This window comes from Lissotriton helveticus, chromosome 8 (assembly GCF_964261635.1).
Source record: "Lissotriton helveticus chromosome 8, aLisHel1.1, whole genome shotgun sequence".
NCBI classification, from domain to species: domain Eukaryota; kingdom Metazoa; phylum Chordata; class Amphibia; order Caudata; family Salamandridae; genus Lissotriton; species Lissotriton helveticus.
The window spans coordinates 254,107,122-254,119,673 of NC_136069.1; the positions used below are offsets into that span (position 1 = coordinate 254,107,122).

Below are 12,552 nucleotides of genomic sequence, written 5' to 3' on the forward strand. Positions count from 1 at the left end.
TAATTGTCATAATCGTCAACAGTGTTTCGACCCATAATGATTCAAGTGTCATCATCTGGACGTAGTAAATCATATGGAGAAAGAGTCGATTTCTTATGATATCCATCATGTGTTCATAACGAAGCCGGCATTCCAATTTAAAGGGGTGGCTGGGGTAATATATCTGATTAAACCATCTCACTCAGGTGATGTTGAATTACTATGGGACATTGGTTTCCATCCAACAAGCAATAAATCACAATACTACCATAAAAAATTAGCTTTTGTTTTATTTGATTTACTAGGTCCTGATGAGGACCCTTGAATGACTTGTATGAATTCTTTATCTTGAGTACAAGTAAAAGCTGGGCCAGCCCTTCAGGTTTCCTCACAGGTCTTAACCAACAGGTGCAGTTCTATTATGTTCTTCCATATTTATGGTTGGCACTATCCAGTGGGTGAGGGTGACTCCTGGCTTCCCCCTTACCAACGGGTGTAAAAGTTGCCTAGGCTCATTCCTACCCACTTTTGCAGCAGGTCATCTTTGCCTTCCTGTAAACAATACCACAGAGACTCTTACTCCCAAAACCCTAAATGGGTAAACCCTTCCACCCATGTGCAGGACCTGTGGGCCCGGCCAGAGGTGCGGCCAGGCAGATGAGCAGTGCTATCCTCTGTGGTCATAAAACACGTTTTTGAGGGTAGCATCCCTCTCACTGAATCCGAGTGCCAGTCAGGCTGGGCGATCAAAAGGTTGCCTTTTCCAGTTCCCAACTTACTTTTACTTGTAAAAGGGAAAGCCATGAGTTAATGAAGTTCCTAAGCCGACCTAAACTGTTCTTCCTACCAGGGGAAGATAAATACCTCCGTACACCCAGGCCATTGCTTATGCTCTGACTGCAGTTTTTATACCTCATTAAGGTCAAGCACTGCTGGGCAACTCCTGGAGAGATAATGCACAAAATCATGACTACCATTGGTAGTGGATAGGGCTTTGTGTCACAATTATTGGTGATAGCGAGGGAATGCCCATGTACCACAGTTGGAACCCTCCTTGATGCAAAGCAGCACAAAGCAATGCAAACAATTACTTGTGGTTCCCCAGCAAAAAAAGGAACACTTTGTGTCACTTTACGTGACTGTGCACCTGTGCAGTGTTGATAAATCTGACCCTAAATAATCATCAGCATTGTAGCATCTTATCCTTCTTGAAGTTGATTACTTTAGCGTCATTTATCTCTGCAATAGCAACATGTGGTGTTATATATGTTAAATTACAAGAGCACATCTGTAATACAGAGTGAAATAAGTTATTATTTACTATAAAGGATCTGCATGCATTATCTAGTAATAGGATTGTACAGATTTCTGAAACTGCTTTTTTGCAATAACAATTATCTACTAAAATAAATCACACTTCATAAAAATATAAATGTTCTTTAAATACTTACCATTCACCTCTTCTGCTGCATCTATGTTGCCTCCAATGCCAGCAAACTCATCTTCAATACTTTTAGGATACTCTGTTCCCATTTTCTTCTCAGTTTCATCATAGCTTCGATGTACATAATAGCATTGCAATTGTTAGTCAATGATAATAAAACTCTATATAAAGCAGTTGCTATAAATTGCTTTCTGTTGGATTATATGTAACAAAAAAAATCACATGCTTGTCAAACTCAAAGAGTATTTACCATGATAAAGTGAAAATACATTTATATGTGTATAAAGATACATTTATAATTATATGTCACAATTACAATGTTGCAAATGTATCCTTTATGACCACCTACAATATAATTAGTTATATTAAACTAACATTTCCACGCTTTACAGTGTTCCACTGCCTTTTGACTAGGTTTGTCCCAAACATACATACATAGCAATGAGACATGGCATTCCATATACATGCTTTAGGTTATTCATACTGATTCCAACACATTACGAATAGTTACTATTTGTGCATTAGTCGCTCTATGCAGTACATGCACATACACAAAAAAGGTCTGCCAAAGCAGAAGCATGCTCTAATCAACCAGTGGTAATACCCTGTGAAAAGCCTTCTCCTATGCCCATTCTTACTCATCACATAGGCTGCATCAAAAATGCAGTTGTGTTCTAATGGGAACATATTTGTGCTGGTAATAAGAATCAATTTTTCATATGAATTTACTAAGACACATCACAAGAATTTTGGAACTGGGTTTGGTATTGGAATTAATTAATTGAGAACTAGGTTAGTATGAACCCTTTCTACTGTTGGTTTTGTTATGTGGTCACATTAGGCCTTGTTCGGAACACTATCATTTTGCATTCTCATGTTTTTAAGTAGCCTTCCTTCTCAAGCATAGTGACATTTGACACATATTTGCTTGCATGCCATGCAGGATAATATTCTTTGAAATGGCTTTGCTTGCATATCCAGTTCATATGCATATTATGACAATAGCTTGAACATTCTGCACAAGGGCTAAGTTTAATGTACAAAATGTTGTTGTATGCTAAAGAATCAACAATAAAGGCCTGACTGGGACTTCGGTGTGGCAACACAGATGATGTTTAATATATAAATGACAGCAGTCCCTTGTTTAGACAAAGGAGCATTTTGCTGAGACTGATAGGCTGTCTGATGCGGGAATTCCAGCCCAGCTGATTCCTGTTTACCTCTTGAGAGGGATGAAGCCCAGCTCCCCATAAAGACAGGCTACCTGATGACACTTACCAAAAGGTTACAGTGGAATTAAATCACCTTGCAGGGATTTGGGAGATTCACCCACCCTAGACACACTAGGTTTAGTAGTGCTAGGTAGGTGTACAATATATTACAATACTTATATACAACCTATATTCTCTGGAACAACAAAATGGTGAACTTCTTATCTTCTCCACCATTCTAGTGATGCTGATCACATTGGGGCATATTAGCAAGAACCTCGTTAAAATTATCGCCGTTTCAGCGGCAGGAAACTGCCACTAAAACAGAGATAATGGGCTTGCTAATATGCGTTATAGAGTTCTAATAGAAGCCCAGGTTAGATGTCCTACACATCTAACCTGGGCTTCTATTGGAATTCTATAACGCATGTTAGCAAGCCCATTATCGCCTTTTTAGCAGCAGTTTCCTGCCGCTATAACAGCGATAATTTTAACAAGGTTCTTGCTAATATGCCCTATTATTCTTTTTCCTTCTATTAATTATTGCAGCACACATATTATACTCAAAAATCACAATGCTTCAATAAATATTGAAACAACATGCTGAGTATTTCTGGTGTAACTCTTTGGGTATGCATAAGTAACCGAAGGAAAAGGTTCTAGATCTGTTACCAACAACAACAAGGAGCAAAGAGGGATTAGAGGACCTAGGTCGCCCCCCCACTCATCAAGTTTCAAATCCAATATTGACCTAGATCACAGGCACTATTCTCTTATGCTATGTAGTGATATCTCTCATTTTGCATTCAATTTACAACTACCTCCCCTCTTTCAATGATTATGGGGTAGGGGATATATCACTCTCGTGCCCAACTTAAAAAGCCCGTCCCTCTAAACAGATACTTGTGAAACCAAACAACCACTGTGAAAAAAATGTGTGAGAGCGAGATGGCACCTCACGGGCGCACCACCAATGGGGAACCTGGTAGGTACTCACCAGGATAGCCCTGTTCTCATCATTGGTGCCATCAAGCTTACAGAAAGGTGTCCAAGTGAAAACAAATATGTGTTTGTAAAAAGAAGAGTGCAGTGGAAAAAACGAATGAACAAAACACACAATAGTGTCACACAACATAAAACATATGCCTACAGCACAGACGTACACACTTGATTCCTATTCTTTTGTGCTGATTGCATAGATTTAAAAAAATGAATCTGACTGCTGCTTATACAGCCATAGAATCTAGATCTGTTACCACAATTTCTTTGGGAGTCAGGGTTGTCATGTTATAGGGTTGCATATTCCACCTGTTACCTTTCTTAGTTCAGGATACAGATGGTGCACTGTGGGCTAACAGTACCAAGGCCAACATATCCTGATGGTGTCCTCAGAATCTTGAACTTTATGTTGTCCAACAAATGCACAGTTTTTACTAAGAAAATATAAGCCATACAACAGTTTGCCTTTCTTAATAAATATAACAATATTGAATTGACCTGGCAGTTTGTGATGGACTGTTCCTATTGTAGCAGGACCGTGGCAGATTTTCAAATGGCAAGTTGTTCTAAGATGGCATAGTAGGCCCAAAAAAACCTATGGAGTAAGATGAGGGCTTGAGTAAATATGAGTGGCTGCAATTAAGCATTCCAGCTATTACCTTTTTGTGTGCTTTAAAAACATGTGACTGCCTAGAGCACCATTATGCTCTTTAGCAACACAAGGCAATAACAAGTTCCTTGCCATGAAAGAAAACCTGTTGTTGTATATTAATATGCCACCCCTAAAGTGTGCTTGGTACAGCTTTGACAAAGAGGCATTGCACACTAATATACCCCAAGATGCTGTTGCAGCCAGCATTTTGGATAAAAGGAAAGTTCCACACATGGTTCCCACAGACTGTTTGGTCCTACTAGCTTCAATTTGTCTGTAAAGGAATTCCTTTCTTTTTAAGACAGAATTGGATCTCCAAGTAAAGAATATAAATGGATATATGGCAAGAATATTCCTTACAAACATATAAGGAATTAGTATAGATACATCAATGCATTGCACCAGAGATAGCCAATCTATTTATGTCATATTTCAAAGGGAAATTGATTTATGACAAGAGTAATGCTCGCAGACACATAAGGAATTGGTATAGATACATTGGGTTCATATTTTGGAAAAGAAAAGAGAGGTGCATTGGAGAGTTTAAAACAATTTTACACATGGCTGAATAATTGGTCAATTGGATCTGCGATTTATGATGAGCCATGAAATCCTTATATTGAGTTTTTGGTATCTATGGATTTTCCCAGATGAGAAACATCTGCCAGTAAGCATATATTCATAACCCCTTGACAGAAACACACTTCTCCATTTCATCAGTGCCCTTCCATGTTCTCTCAAAGACAACCTTCTGTCTGGGAAATGTTTGTGGATCCCAGAAACAGTAGCCAAAGGGAAGAGTATTTTCTGAATGACAAAATACTTATAGCAATAAGATATCCTCGCAAACTTGTCAGTGGCGCCTTGAAATGTGCCTGGTGCACCCCCTTCAGACACTGCTGTAGCAAAGATTGAAGGATAATATGATCCCCTTGACATGTGCTATCACGTACAGTCCCATTGTAAATAAAATCAAAAAGATCATACTAAACAAATTGAAATGACTGTAGAACTTTAATGCTCCTTGACCGTTTTTTCCTTTGGGAAAGGTAAGAATATTCAACAATATATAGAAAGAGCAGCCAGGACTAATAAAACATCAAGAGCAGATATCCCTTATTTACTAGGACTTCCTACAGTGCTTGTTCATTTGAAATGCAACACATGTATTCTATGTAAGTACACTCAGAACACTAAAGAAGTGATCATAAATGACACAGTTAGAAATGGGAGTATCTACTTGGCAATGGTTTGCACCTTTGTCCAAGTAGGGACCCTTCTTCCTAGTCAGGGTAAGGGGGATACACTTCTAAAATAACCCCTGATTATCCCCTTGGGAGCTTGGTACAAGCAGACAGGCTTATCTCAGAGGCAGTGTGTAACGCATTTGTGCAAACATACAGCAATATATAGTAAAAGCACTACAAATGGACCCCACACCAGTTTAGAAAAACCAAGCAAGACCAAAACGACAAAAATCCACAATACAATAATCAAAATATGACTTTTAGAAGGTAAAAAACTGTTCTGTCCATAGAAAATGATGGATGCGACACATTCAACACAAAGTAACTTCGATGCATCAAAACCAGGAGCAAAGACGGTTGCAGGGAAGGTGATGTGTCAGTTCCTTGCTCCGGGGGTGGGGATGCATAAGTTCCTTACTGCTACGCAGGGGAGGTGATGTGTCGGTTTCTTACCGGAGAGGAGGTGATGCGTCAGTTTCTTACTGGGTGGGGAGGTGATGTGGCGGTTTCTTATTGTGTCCCCTAGTGAAGCAACAGACCTGGTGCCTTGATGCGATGTATGATGATCCGGGACAATGCAATGCAAGAAGATCCTTGATGCGCTGATGGTCGGGGTGGCGATAAACAGGCGCTGCAACGATTTCAGGTGCATCCCCTAGATTAGTCGGTTCTTACACAGCAGGGCCTGTGTCAGAGTTGGTCTGGTGATCTCGGACGTCAGAGATCGTACACGGACTGGTTGCAATGCAGGCACTAAAGCCGCAGGCAGGCGCTGCGTCGGTTCTTCAATTGTGGCGATGCAGAGTAAATTCAACAACCTCCAAAGGCCTATATTACTGGCAGGCACCTCTTGGCAAGTCAGACCTCCTAGCATTAGATTCCGGGGGCGATTGGGGGTGAAGTCTTTGGGTCCCTGAGAGTTCTGCACAGGAGGCAAGCTCTACTTCAAGCCCTTGGAGATCTTATTCAGGCAGGGGATACATCATACAGCAAAGCCCTTGTCCTTTCCTTGGCAGAAACAGCCACTGCAGGCCAGCCCCAGACAGCACAAGGTAAAGGGGCAGTACTTCTCTTTCAATTTCTCCAGCTTTCTCCTTGGCAAAAAGTGTCCTCTTGATTTCCAGGAGTGATCTAAAGTTCTGGGGTCTGGGCCCCAATATTTATATTCCATTTCTCTTTGTTCTCTTGTGGCAGAGAGGCTCTGTGCTCAGTCAAAACCAATTCTGTCTTGTCTGGTCCAGCTTCCCAGCAGGAGGTTGAGACGGCTTTGTGTAAGGCAGACTAGGCCCATTCAGGTGAACGGAAAGCTCCTCCCTCTACTCTAAATGCAGCATAGATCTGTTCAGCCCAGCCCTGACTAATCCAGGAAAGGCAGGGCACACATCAAGTGCCCCCAGTGGCTGTCTGAGAGAATGCACATCCCAAGCCCCTGTCACTCCAAAGCCAGACAGTCAATCCACAAACGAGCAGAGGCACCCGGGATGGCTAAACAAGAAAATCCCCACTTTCTACAAGTGGTATTTCCAAATACACAATATAATAATTATCTTTACTAAAAGATGCATTTTTATATTCTTAGTTCAGGCATACTAAACTCCAACTTTCTATCTTGTACCAATGGGAAGTTATACTTATAAGATGTTATAAATAAACTTCCATTCACAGGCACAGGGACAGACTGATTTGCATACGGCCATGTCTGAACAGGGGTGGCAGTGTGAGTTAAAGAATGATGGTGGATGGAGGTGAGTGCTTGCAATGTTCAACACTCGGTCCATCATCCCCTTTGGTTTTGCTTCATTCGCCCTAAGTTGACAGGGTATGCCCAGACGTGTGTCCCTTGCTCACTTTGCCACTGGATTCAAGATAACCTGGCTGATGAGGGTTATGTACCCGAAACTGGTACCAGGATGCTTGTTTCCGGTCCAGGAAAGACATGGCTTGGCAGTTCGAACTGGACTCTTCCCATGAGGCACAGGGTCAGACTGATTTGCATACGGCCATGTTTGAACTGGGGGGGCGGAGTGCGCTAAAGAATGATGATGGATTAAACCCAGATCAGTTGACTGGGGGTGAGTGCTTGCAATGTTCAACATTCCGTCCATCATCCCCTTTGGTTTTGCCCCCTTTCCCCAATTTAAGCTACTTGCCAGGACCAAACCTTCCCTTTTATTACATATAAGGCACCAGTACGGTAGCCCCGAGGCTAGGCAGCTCTATGAGCAGGGTGCAGTTTATTTAACAGGTAGGACATTTACTTTTGAGCTTTACATGTCCTGCTAGTGAAAAGCTGTTAAATTATTTTTTAGGTCAAGCCTAGAAGCAGCACGCATGCGCTGCACTGCGAGGCATGCTGTAATCCTTCAATGGGCTTTTTGGCACTCCCATGCTTTCCATATGTTATTTTTTGTGATATTGCAAAATGCTGGTTTTTCATGGGTGCACTGGTTGCATTTTTCCCTCCTTTGTGTGTTTGGTTCCCTCCCATGGCGACTGGCCCTCTTACATGTTCTCTTTCCCTCCTGACGCTTTATGCGGGTTGTGCTGCACTATTTCTGGTTTTCTTCTCGGCTCGTGTTCCGTTGGGAGGAGCAAGCTCGTGGAGGATTGGTCTTCAGAATGCTTGAGTTTTTACAGTTTAAATATAAAGCACTTAATGCCGAGATAGATAATTAGGTGATCCTTATTGAGGGTAGAGGGCAAACAACAAACATCGCTGGTGTCCAATTACTGAGCAGTCTTGGCCCCGCCCACTGTAGCCTCACTGTGTGACCCACTGCTTTAATTTCCATTTCCTCTCAAGGGCTCCTCTACCTGGGGCGGCATTTTCGCCTCTTTCAAAGAAACGCTGGGGTAGCAGCTGCTGCGTGGGGCAGCACCCGGGTGGCAGACGTTTCCTGAACTGTGGTCCCTGTGTGCTCTCTAAATTGCTTCAAAACTGTCAGTTGTCTGTGCTATACACACACATGGCGTTGTTGCTCTATGTTCAGCGTGTGTTAGGCATATCACTTGTGGCACCAAGGTGTAGTGGCATTCTTCCCCCACTTTAGCAGAGGAAGGCAGCCTGTGGAAAGCGCTTCCCTCGAGCACTCCAAAGGTGGTGCGTGGTGAGCACTTTGTCTGCCTCAAACTTGAGCAGCATTAAAGGAGCATCACTATCACTTGTTGACATAGTGATTATTGTAGAGTTGCCGCTCTAGTGGTTCACGCTACGTAACGACGTAGCGTGAGCAGCGGCCATTTTAGATTCGCGCGGCCCGGAGCGCGAATCAGTCGGGCGCCGGAGCTGTGCACAGTCAGCACGTTCGGCGCTCTGTGTGCCTTATTGATTTAATCAATAAATAAGATTTCACCACAACTAAGGCATCTGTCTTCATTATAAAAGGCATCTTTACAATTATGATGAATTAAATGCATGAAAAATGCTGTTTCTCTTTTAATGGAATTTGGTGCCATTGTTGCAAGCCTCACGCCCTGTTTATGCGTGGGGTACAATTAGTGTACCTGCGGATCGGTGGCCTGTGTGAGATGGAAGCAGAGGTGGCAGCAGCCCCCTCACTTCTATTTATATCCATGCTTGATGCAAGAGGTGTGTGTAAAGGTGTAATGTAACTAACACAGTGTTTAATTTCTACCCCCCAAAAAAAGTGCAGGTCCACAAAGTTTCTTAAGAGCTCGCCTAGCAGGACGGGACTGAGCAACGATATGTGAAAAATGCTCAAACCAGCCCCGCTCCCTTAGGATATTTGCACAATCTCTTTTTCCATCCATCCATCCATTCTCTTTCCTTCTCTCCTCTTTTGCTTCTACCTCTCTGGTCGTTTTCTCTACCTTCCTCCTCCTCTTTCTCTCTTCAAGCCTCCCCCTACCTGTTGTAGCTAATCTCAGACAAAGTCTAGGCCCTTTTCACAAGAAAGCATTTGAAAGGCCTCACTTTTTTGAATGTTTATCTTACAGAATCTAGCAACACATTGAAAGAAACTGAAAACGGTAGCCACGTGCTCCCGAAGTCCACGCATTAATGATGAAAGCAGAAATGAGAAATGGCAGAGTCTTGGGTTGTGACAGTCAGCCAATATTCTGCTTGCAGGAAGCATTAATGTTGTGTCAAATGGAGCCCCCCACAGAAATTGTCAAGAAGATGAATACGGTAGTAATGCTGCTTTGGTATACGTTTTTGCTGAGACAGACTACGTTGTAGGGTAGCTTAGTCTGTTAATGTACTTGCTGCAGAGAGCTGTGTGTAGTCTGCTGGTTCACCAGTATGAATGATCACGACATAACTTAAAAGGTTATGGTGCCTGGAATTAAACGGCAGGTTCAGTGGTTAATGAAGCTGTTGCAGAGATCCTGGTGTAACAGGTTCCAGTCATTGTAAGACAGGTCACTGGGTTATGCACTTGAGCAAACATGTCAAAGTAATATGAAGGGACCAAGCTTGACTTGTTAATGGTTTTAAATCCCTATTTCTTTCTTTTATTTATTTTTTAAAGGCGTACTAAATAGGTAAATAACACGTATTTATTACTAAGTGCCCTGCAGTAAATTTGTATTGTTTGCTATTTAAACGGCCAGTGTTAGCCTCATTTCATGTGCACACTTACAATGCATTGCTCGGTTCCCTGGCCATGTCCCTGAGTGGCTGAGTCCCGAGGCTGTGCGCCTTTATCTTCTGATACTTGCTCTTAGCCAGGACATTATGACAAAATAAATTGCTGATTGACCCATGCAGTGATACATTTGAAGCCCTGCATAGATGTGGGGTAAATGAGCTTCCGGTTTCCGATAGGTTCCTCTACCATGGCACAACACACAGCGCACCACCCACCCACATCTGCTAGTGTCTGCACACTGTGCCTGGGCACACGAGGAACACAGAAGTTCTTAAAATGGCTTGTGCTAACATGGCGATCGTGTCTATGAAACAGAAGTGAGCCTTTAAGGTCAACAGTAAATATAGACTCAGCTTCTGTTTTTGCTGCATGGCCTAGTGGTATTTGGTAATAATAGCCCCAGGCATGTCAACTGTAGTATTTTCGATTGGAAGTGGTGGATGCTAATCACAGTAAATTGATATACATCTCTCTCATTTTAAGAATCAGGAGAAAAGTCCAAATACAGTTTCTGAAAGTATAGTGTAATTCATGTTTGAAGGCAATGCACTCTTTAGTAAATTGAACTACAGGCTATAGTGTCCAGCAATTTGTGAACACAACATATGGCATCCGATTCCTTTCCTTCATTGCTCAAATCGCAGGTGTGTCAAAGGGAATGTCATGGACAAAATTGTTCACTCTGGCTTAGGAATAGGTCAAAGTGGCAGGCCAGTTATGGGCTAAAACCAGGGGGACTGCAATTATGCAATTCTACATAATTATGGATTTGGCACCCTTGCTATATAAAGCAAACACAGACGTGGGTCCCTTGCTCACTTTGCCACTGGCTTAAGGCTAGCATGGCTGAAGATGGATGTTAGTCGGAACCGGTCGCAGGATGCTTGTTTCTGGTCCAGGGAAGACACAGCTTGGCAGTTCAGGCTGGACTGTTCCCATGAGGCACAGGCTCAAAAATGATTTGCATATAGCTGGGTCTGAACTGGGGTGGTGAAGTGAGCTAAAGAAGATGATGGATTCAACCCAGATCTATGACTGGGGGTGAGTGTCTGAAAAGTTTCAGCGCTGCGTCCATCATCTCCTTGTGTTTGCTTTGTTCACCCTTGCTATATAATCAGTCATCTGCTATATTATACATAGAAACAAAACATTTGTTTTATCTATAGCTCAAACTGATCAAAAGTTACTAAAAAACAAAAAAAAGCGACACATGTTGCCCGCAGTTGAAAGTAGTTTGTAAAGACTGGCTCGTCATCTTTCAGTAGCTTATTGCTGCAATTGGGTGTTAAAGTGATACTAATAACATGAAACCTTTGATATGGAAGTGCTACACATGGGTAAAAATTGCAAAATAATGAAGTAGTTCCATACCAACATGTGCCGCATGATGCCACATATTATTCTTAACCCTGCTGCATAATTTGGTCCTATCCTATCGCATAGTTCCAGTAGCCCTGACCAAAACCTAACTAAGACATTCTGGGCATTCTTGCCAGTCTAGTATTCCTCCCTTTCTGGTAAGAATCGGACCTTAGCACCGCCTCAGCATCGGCACTGCACCACCACAGCACAGCACCAACTCAGCACCAGCTCAAGACCACCACCTCAGCATTGCTCAGCACCACAACAGCACTCAGCACCACCTCAGCATCACTCAGCACCAACTCAGTAGCACTCAGCATCATTTGAGCATCACCTGAGCACCAGCACACCACCACCTCAGCACCACCTCAGTATCACTCAGCATCACCTCTGTACTAACACACCACCACCTCTGCATCCCTCAGCACTGCCTCTTTCTGCCCTTCAAATCTGGCATCTGTTAATTATCCCCTGTTGTCCATCCACGGCTTGTGTTGTAATTCAGGTACTATTTCTTAACTTCCATTCTCCTGTTGTTTATGTCTGCCCCATTACAAAAAAAGCTATAACAAACAAGCATTAGAACAGGCAAGAAGAAGTTGCAAACAAAAAAACTGGAAGTCATTTTATGTTCATTCTTTTTTTCATAGGGCCATTCAGTTGTACATGGTCTCTGCTTGGTTATGTAGAAGGGTACAAAAATACTTATAACACTTTTTTACCATAACTTTTCAACATGCTGCACAGCAGCCACGCTGCTCTACCTCATACAGGGACATCTTAAGGGTTTTGGGGGCCCTGGGCCAAACGTATTTTGGGGGCCCCTGTTCAGAACAGCTTAGAATTTATGATCCATTTGTGCTCTTTCATGCCCTCTTTGGCCAGATCATTGATAGTGCAAAGGGACACTCGTCCAAATTCTAAATGTGTTTATATCTAATATTCATGGATAGTGATGATTAGCTATGCCAATGCTTGTTCACTATTACAAGGCCAATCTCTCCCATAGGATTGCCTTAAAACATCTTTTTAATGGGAAAAGATG

The 12,552-nt window shown here is 42.5% G+C and overlaps 1 protein-coding gene across 1 annotated transcript in view; it reads right to left on the minus strand.

Moving 5' to 3' along the window:
* LOC144772579 (matrix metalloproteinase-20-like) overlaps positions 1–12,552 on the minus strand; it is a 198,650-nt gene that overhangs the window by 13,299 nt on the left and 172,799 nt on the right. Inside the window, exon 9 of the mRNA XM_078657008.1 lies at positions 1,431–1,534. Within this exon, the coding sequence (XP_078513134.1) occupies positions 1,431–1,534 (104 nt within the window). The remainder of the gene's footprint in view (positions 1–1,430; positions 1,535–12,552) is intronic.